This window comes from Populus euphratica, unplaced genomic scaffold, assembly GCF_000495115.2.
Source record: "Populus euphratica unplaced genomic scaffold, PopEup_1.0 scaffold15.1, whole genome shotgun sequence".
NCBI classification, from domain to species: Eukaryota; Viridiplantae; Streptophyta; class Magnoliopsida; order Malpighiales; family Salicaceae; genus Populus; species Populus euphratica.
This window is the reverse complement of record NW_011499874.1, coordinates 1,200,064-1,209,257: the sequence shown is the minus strand read 5'-3', so window position 1 is coordinate 1,209,257 and position 9,194 is coordinate 1,200,064. Positions and strand designations below refer to the sequence as shown.

The following is a 9,194-nucleotide window of genomic DNA, read 5'->3' as shown; positions in this document are numbered from 1 at the left end:
AGGAATGCCATTTTAAATAAATCACAGCGCAGGAGCAGGTTTTCATAAAATAAAAAATTTTGCCATCCAATTCCTTTTCTTTTTAATTCTTTCTCTGCACCAAGATCTTGTCATTCTCTATGCATACTACTTATACCATATCTTTTATTTTTTCTACCCTTATATGAAGCCTTAATTCCTGCCATGTTTTATTACTTTTTCCCAATTTTCCTCCTCTTTCCTGGATGATGCCTCAATTCCACCATGCCTTTGAGTTTTTTTTAATACCTTAGCATATTTTTTAAAAAAATCAGTAAAATAGCATAATCCAAAAAATAATTAGGGGTCTACAACGCTTGATCTATCTAGTTGTATACATCTGTGACTCTTGTGTCACATTTAATATATGTAACTTGTGTGTTGTGGATAACAATTGTAGCACCGTGATGGGAATGAAAAGACACCATCAAAGACAATTTTTTTAATCACTAACTCTCTGAAAAAATATAATTCAAATAACTAGTTTTTCTAACCTCAACATACAACTCACAAGAGCAATGCATAACTTCTTCAATCCTAATTAACACAATTATACAAATAATTAACATAACATAATATTTTATTAAGATTAAACTAACTATATCTATTAACAATTCTCATCACATATAATATAATTATATCTAATAATTTTCTTAACTTATGAAAAGGGCTTAAAAAAATCTTAGAAAAGCCTACAATGCTTGCGAAATAGCTTGAAAGTATCATGCTAACTTATTCAATATGAAGATGAGTCTATAACATTCATGTGAGGGTAAGAAAGACCAATATCACCTCAGTTTATGATTAGATTTGAAATACTCATGGATAAACCTTCACAACCACTCTAATTTGTTTAACTTGAGGATAAGTTCGTATAGATATTACAGTTATTAGTGATAATAATATCATCATGAAAACATGATATTCCAAAATTATCCGTTATTATGTCAAGAAACAAAATAACAATACAAGTCTAACTTATTAATATCATACATTTAATCAAGGTAACAAAACTATAACAATAATATAATAAACAAAAATCTAAATTCATCAAATTCACTGATGAAACTTAAAATTCATCAAATTTTGTTATCATAATAAAATTATCACATGTATTTCATAACTAATTATCTTATCTTGTACTTAATTCAATATAGTTCCTAATTTAACCTAAATAAATCTAACTCTATTCTTGATTTACATTTAACAACAATAAAAAATCATTGATTAGTGTGCAAATTAACATGATTACCAATTTAAATTATGTCTAATTAATATAATTATATAAAAAACTATGTTTTTTAAGAACCCTAATTCTAAACCTTATCATTTTTTAAATCAAATTAACAAATACTAGCATAAATTACACCACATTAATAAAGAAAAGGCATTGAAAATACCTTTAAATATAGAATATGAATCATGGACGGTAACCAGTGGTGGCAATTTTAGTCAGAAATGGATTGACCTACGATGAGGGGGAGAGAGAAAGTAGGGTGGCAATATTGTGCTATAAAAAGAGGGCAATCTCATGGTGTTTTGGATGTATTTTGCAGTGAAAAAGAGAGAGAGGGGATCATTGATAGCAAAAAGATGGGAATGACGACTGATTATGAAAAAAATTAGGAGAGAAAGAGAAAAAAAAGTTTAGGGGTCTTAATTTCATTATAAGTTGTAAATAGCATATATGACATGCGTGCCATAGATGAAAATTGCAATACAAAAGTTGATGAAAACTGCAATACAAAAGTTGTAGATGGTACTTACAATTTGATAAACTGTGATATATTTCTAATTTTTTTTTTATTATATTACTTTACCACTTTTTTTTAACTGTGTTAGAATAAAAAAAAAACTCCATGTATTTTCCATTTGTCTCTCTTAATTTGATGCAACAATGCTCTACTGTTTGCTTTTTGCATAATTTCCTTTCCCTTTCAATATCTGATTCATGCTTTTTAGTTGCATTGATTTAAGAAAAAAAAGTGTACAATCATTGTTTGAGTCCACTATATTTTACCCTTTACTTCTGCAATACAATCACTAAATTTTTTAGCTTTTTTTAATTAATACATAAAATAAAAATATGTAAAATAATTAACAAAATTAAAAGGGATCAATATTTTTTTTATTATGGAGCAAGACTCGTGGATTACTTTAGTATAACAACGATTTTGCCTTCCATATAACATCTAATAAAATGAAATTTAAAGAGTAAAATGATATTTTTATTAGGTTTATATGGCATTATCAAAATGATCAGGGGTAAATTTTTATTTTTTATTTTTATTTACTAAACTAGCTTTTAGGAGATTTTTTTTTATTTTCATCATGATTTTTCTTTTATAAAAAAATGCATTAAATAAAAATTTATTATTTTTAACAAATATACATATTATTAAAGAAAAACAAGATGATGAGTGCATAGCAAGCATTAATAAGTGGGGTTGCTCAGTGGTCAAATACCAACTTTTAGGGTAGCACTGGAATCTACTCAGGGACCCTTCATACTTGGGTGGCATGTGTGGTAGACAAATCTTTGATTTGATGATATTGACCTTTTTCTTTCCTTTTTCCTTTTTGATTCTCATGTCAAACCATATATTTTTTCAAACCAACCATTTAATTTGGTTTTCATTTAATTTGATCCATGTTTTTTTATTATTGTTTATTTTATTTAAAATAATTTATAAAATTTAAATTTGTTTCAACTTCATCATTTTTAAAATTTTTTATTTATCAAATTTAGTTTCATTTTTTTTTCCTTTTCATGATTTTTTTTACTTTTCAATCCCATCCCTTATTATAGTATTTCATTTAATCTTTATACTATATTTGGTTTTTATTCTTTTGATTGCTATTTATTGTTTTATTTCATTTAATTTTGTAACATATATGGTTTTTATTCTTTTGATTATTATTTTATTTTTTTAATTATATAATTAAAAATTTAACTTTATAATTTTTACGGGTTTGTTTTCTATGGGTTAACTAGGTCTCATGATCCAATCAAAAATTTTGAAAATTAATCTAGTTTGATTTTGATCTTTTTAAAGTTTTGTTTTTTTTTAAAAAAATTATATTTCATCTTTTGATATTATATTATTAAACCTCTATCTTCATAATTTTTTTAATAAATATTTTAATTTTATATCCTATTGTAGAATAATAAGTAAAAAATCAGAAGGCACTCACCATCACCACTAAACAATTACTTAAAAAGAGAGACTAAAATAGATATAGAAGTATTCTCTTACCGATTTTAATTATTTCAATTAATAAACTTAATAAAGAAAGAAAGCTGCATTTGAAAAGTCAGCACATAATTAAAAAAAATAAAAACTATATAAGGAATTTGATTGTTCAATAAAATACAAACACCATCAAACTTGTGTCTACATAATCCATACAATACAAGCACACCATAAAAAAGAAAAAGTCCATTTTCGTGCTAGACTGTCTTCGCATTTACGCACTGTTCTTAGTCTTGCAAACATACCAAAATGTGGAAAATTGTATTGCATGTAGTAGTCAGGGCCGGAGGCGGCGGTGGCTGGAAGGGGGGCGGCCCCTGCAAAAATGATTTTTTTCCCCCCTGTTTTTCTCTTGAATAATTATAAATTTTAATCTTAAAATTAGTAAATTTTAACTTTTACCCTCTTTAAATTTTTGTTTTTAATTTTATCCATCCAAATCTAATGTCCTGGCTCCGTCCTTTTTTTTTTTTTTTTTTCCAGTTCCAAGTTCAAGAAGACAAAATTTAAATGACAAAAAAGCAGCAAAGGACTCTTCATTCCAAACAAAGGTCACCAGCCACCAGAGACACCTACTCCTCTATTCTACACGAGCTTTCTGTAAAGCTCCCTGAATAAAACACTAATGGCGGCGGCTACGTCCTTCTCCACCACTCTCAGCACTCCAACCCCATCAAAAACCCTAAAATCTGCATCATCAAGGTCACTTCTATGTAACAGCAATTTAGGGTTTTCATCATCAGTGTCTTCCAAGACCTTCAAACCACTCAAAGCCAGTAATGGTAACGTTACTGGTGGAGTTTTGGGTGCTAAGATGGTGTCATCGGTTCCCAGTGTAAAACCCTTGATTTCTCTTGATTTTGAGACCTCTGTGTTTAAGAAGGAGAAGGTATCTCTCGCTGGCCACGATGAGGTACGTACTTTTTTTTTTTCGATTTATTGTCTAATGTTGATTTTGAATGTAGCTAAAATCTTATGTTTTTTTAGTTGTTTAAGAAAGATAAGATTTTTTTTTTTGTGTTGTTTTATTTCTGGAGTTATATGTTGTATTATGTTGTTATGGTTATTGATAGTGTTGTTTTGTGGCTTTGTGTAGTACATTGTTAGAGGAGGGAGGGACTTATTCCACTTGCTGCCGGATGCATTTAAGGGGATTAAGCAGATAGGCGTTCTCGGTTGGGGTTCTCAGGTGCACTTTGTCATAAATTTGAAGTGTTGGATTCGTATAACTCGGCTCTATTTGTGTACAAGTACCTGTATACATCGTTTAGGCCATTTATCTGTAATTTTAAAATTGCTTTACTATATCTGTGTATATATGTGTATTATATGGCTTAGTATGTGTGTGGGGGCACTCATACATGTCGAGAGCCAGTTAATCAATGATTTTTTATATGCTTCAGTCTGGACTGCTTATAGGTTGCTAACGAATAATGATACGTTGTTTATCTTAGGGTCCTGCTCAAGCTCAGAATTTAAGGGATTCTCTTGCAGAAGCAAAGTCTGATATTAAAGTCAAGGTAATTTGCATTTTGTTCTGGGGAGCTAGCTGTTTGTCAATTGCCTGGATGTGTTTGACTGATTTTCTTGGCTGAATATAGTATTTGCATTGCTGCTTTGTATGGTGCAGATTGGACTGAGGAAGGGCTCTCGTTCTTTTGCTGAAGCTCGTGCTGCTGGTTTTACAGAAGAGAACGGGACTTTGGGTGATATATGGGAAACTGTTTCTGGCAGTGATCTAGTATTGCTATTGATTTCTGATGCTGCACAGGTTTGTCTATTATTACTGTTTGAGATTGTACTTCTGAAGATTTTTGGCTCAAATTGTGAGATTCTTTTTGTGTTTGTCTGTTTATTGTTTTCTTTTAATTAGTGGCTCTGGAGGTCGCATTATAAATAAAAATGCATAAAATTTGATATTTAATATACCCGTTATAAAGCAGAGAAAGATCTGGCAAGTCTATTAGCCATACCCTTTTGTTTTCCATTACCCTTTTTTATTTAATCCTAGCAATATAATTAAAAGAAGTTGTTAATAGTGCATCTTGATGGCTTGGCTTGGCTTGTAGTGCCCATCCATTCTGGCTCACCTGCCTGCTGACTTGCCAGCCTGCTTGGAAGTGGCTCTTTTGACATTTCATATGTAAGCCATCTCTCCCAATTGAGAAAAGATAATTTCCATGTTACATCACACAACAATTCACAACAAGTAGGGCTTGAAAAAAAAAGTCCTATACTTTCCTTTTTTTCTTTTTTCTTTACTTTTATTACTATATTATTATTATATTACTCGTAATGTATTAGGAATCCTTTGAATCCGGTACCAACGGGTATAACCTGTCACCAAAATATCCCTCGAGGTGGATAAGGTTAAGCAGAGCAAAAAGGGTTTTCCATAAAATGGGAAATGAAAATTATTCATCCTACACGAGGTTTGTGAATAAATGATTGATTGATAATGAGCAAGGAATATCCATCTTTTTATGAATGTCAACTAAGTATCGTAAGTAAATTGCCCCTAGCTCTTCAATCATTTGATAACCAGTCATTTTTTGATAAATAATCACTATAGGTGAAACTCAATAGAGTTTGATCAATCCTTTTTTTCTGTATGCATGGTATCGAATAAGTTTTTCTATCCGCCTTAGTTTTATTGATTTTTGATCTTTTCCATTCCATTCTATTTCTCTTTCTCTATTTCATTTTTGACTTTGAAAATTTTTCATTGTAGTTGTATTAGATAGAATCCGATTCCATTCATGATTCTATTCAATTTGCAGAATCAAAAGTGTATAAACAGAACTTCTGTTTATACAAAAGTTTTTCTTTTGATTATTCGAGCGTGCTGCCAACTGGTTATAGTTACAAAATCACATTGATAGCCTCTACTTGTGCTTTAGCTCGTTCGAGAGCTAGATGTGCCTCGATTAACTCTCTTGGATAGGATGAAGTTTTCTTTTTCCAAAGGGCATGAGTCCGAGTTTTCAAGCAAGCTATTTTGGGAAGTAAATTTAGTAATCATTTCATGGTGACTGTTCTTAAGTGCTCTGCATTTGGTAAATATTTTGTTTCAGGGTATGTATCTGCTCTTGTTACGTGCCAGATTAGGTAGGGAATGGCAATGCTTTGGTTTTTTTTCCTTCCCTACAATCATTTTTTAGCTGTTATTTTTTTTGTCCTGTACTTTGTGTTAAATAGAGGGATGGTAAAAGCTATCATTTTTTTTAGAGTTTAACTTTCATTGGTTGGTTCAAGTTAGTGAAACAGCACTTTGTAGTTTATGGGTTATCACATATAATTCCATATCTTTTTTTGTAAGTGATGAATATCTGTTATGTTTGCAGTGTCGTATCTGTCAATACGTTTATCCTTTACAGTTGTAGTTTTATCTCATGCAACAGGCTGATAACTATGAGAAAGTTTTCTCGCACATGAAGCCAAACAGCATTCTTGGGCTTTCCCATGGATTTCTTCTTGGGCACTTGCAGTCCATGGGACTTGATTTTCCAAAGAACATCAGTGTCATTGCTGTGTGTCCCAAGGGAATGGGTCCTTCTGTAAGGAGGCTCTATGTTCAGGGAAAAGAGGTCAATGGTGCTGGAATTAATTCCAGTTTTGCAGTCCACCAGGTTCCTCCCCCTCACGCTAACCCTGACCTGTCTGTGTGCTTAGGGCTTATTTCATTTCACTGACTCTTCTTATGTTTATTCATTTCTATGTGTACAGGATGTTGATGGTAGAGCCACAGATGTTGCCCTAGGATGGTCTGTTGCCCTTGGTTCACCTTTCACATTTGCCACTACACTAGAGCAGGAGTACAAGAGTGATATCTTTGGGGAGAGGGGTGAGTGTAGTTCCTTCTGCTATTATTCTTTCACTACTGTTCTTGCTTTATTCCTGACTCTTTTTATTGGATTGTAGGCATTTTGCTTGGTGCTGTTCATGGAATTGTGGAGTCCTTGTTCAGACGGTATACTGAAAACGGAATGAGTGAAGACGAGGCCTACAAGAACACTGTTGAGTGCATAACTGGAATCATATCAAGGACAATATCGACCAAGGTGCTTTGTCATCAAAATGCAAAATTCACACTCTCCTGCTACATCTTAGTTGCCTGCGTTAATTTGGTTTAACCAATAGCCTAATTAACTGCATTTCTTTGTTACAACAGGGCATGCTGGCTGTTTACAATTCCTTGACTCCAGAAGGCAAAAAGGAATTCGAGACTGCATACAGTGCCTCGTATTATCCCTGCATGGACATCTTGTATGAGTGCTATGAAGACGTAGCCTCTGGAAGTGAGATTCGCAGTGTTGTGCTGGCTGGACGTCGCTTTTATGTATGTTCACTATACAGCTTTTGCACTATCATTCTCAAATGTGATGAAAAATGTCCTTCAACTTGAAATTTGAGAAGCGATAACTTCTTTTACATTTATGTTGAAGTTATGATCTACTTTGCCCATAGATGTAGTGTGTTAAAGTTTGTTTTATTTTAATGTTTTATTCCCTCTACAGGAAAAGGAAGGTCTACCAGCTTTTCCAATGGGTAAAATTGATCAGACACGGATGTGGAAGGTTGGTGAGCTAGTCCGAGCTACCCGGCCAGCAGGGGACTTGGGTCCATTGCATCCATTCACTGCAGGTGTCTATGTGGCGCTAATGATGGCTCAGGTACATTACTCTTTTGTTGAGGACGTTGGTATAATAAAATGTGCAATACTCTGAAATCATGCTATATTTCATAACATGAAGGTTGTATTCATAGAAGCCAGGCTTATTTGTTTTTGTGACATCCAAATCAAGTTTGGCCTGTTGAGACCATGGAAAGAAGCTCATAGTTTCTGGTGCCTAACTGTCTTCACTTTTCTTCTGTCTAATATCCAATGCTTGTCTTAAATTGCAGATTGAAATATTGAGGAAGAAAGGCCATTCATACTCTGAGATCATAAATGAAAGTCTGATTGAATCTGTGGATTCCTTGAATCCATTTATGCATGCCCGTGGAGTTTCTTTCATGGTTGATAACTGCTCAACCACGGCAAGATTGGGATCAAGGAAATGGGCACCTCGTTTTGACTATATCGTCACCCAGCAGGCCCTGGTCGCTGTGGACAATGGTACTCCAATCAACCGTGACCTCATCAGCAACTTCTTTTCAGATCCAGTGCATGGAGCTGTTGAAGTCTGTGCCCAATTAAGACCCACGGTTGACATTTCCGTGCCACCAGATGCTGACTTTGTGCGACCTGAGCTTCGCCAATCTAGCAACTGAGATTTGAAGGAGTTGAAATAACCAGGAGGGTTCTTCCATATTAGTTCTGTTGGGGAAGCTCTCTTGAATTATTAGCAGAGTATGGTTTTATTTAAGAACAAATAGTGTGAGCTTAAGTATTATGTCTGCCTGTCCTGTCCGGCAATGAAACACAAGCATGTAGTTTTGTCTATCGGTATTGCGAGAGTATGCGCGTGTATCAGTAACTTTTTTGACTCTCCGTTCTGCAAAGAAGAGAGGAGTGCACTCTTTTTACTGCTGCTGTGTCCTTTCTGTTGCTTAGACGCTAGAACGAGGCATGGTAGCTCTGTGCTACAATCTCCCACGAAGATGCTGCCGAAGTAGAACTGGAACCTGGATGGTATTTGATATGCAACTTTGTATCAATTCTGTGTTCGTTGCAGTGTTGAGAAAACAACCAGATCCAACCCCACCTATGATGTTAAAGTGAGATTGTGTTGGAAAAGATGTTTGAAACAACTGCCACAAGGGCTCAAAATTCATTCATCCATGAAATCAAGATGTCCGACAACCAATGATCTGGATGACAAATCCAACAATCCAAACCGTATTTGTCGTTCACTTTTCCTGTTCATGACTAGTTCAATTCGGTTAGGGAGTTCGATTCGGTTAGGGTTAGGGGCGGGT

General features: G+C 33.7%; 1 protein-coding gene across 1 annotated transcript; it reads left to right on the top strand.

Annotated features, from left to right (window-relative positions):
- Nucleotides 1-3,761: 3,761 nt before the first annotated feature.
- LOC105128032 (ketol-acid reductoisomerase, chloroplastic-like) lies at nucleotides 3,762-8,803 on the top strand. Its single transcript, XM_011029528.1, has 10 exons — nucleotides 3,762-4,185; nucleotides 4,369-4,461; nucleotides 4,727-4,792; nucleotides 4,903-5,043; nucleotides 6,674-6,901; nucleotides 6,999-7,116; nucleotides 7,194-7,333; nucleotides 7,444-7,611; nucleotides 7,790-7,945; nucleotides 8,178-8,803. The coding sequence occupies exons 1-10, from the start codon at nucleotides 3,898-3,900 to the stop codon at nucleotides 8,544-8,546; spliced, it is 1,767 nt and encodes a 588-aa protein (XP_011027830.1). The 5' UTR covers nucleotides 3,762-3,897; the 3' UTR covers nucleotides 8,547-8,803.
- Nucleotides 8,804-9,194: the final 391 nt, after the last annotated feature.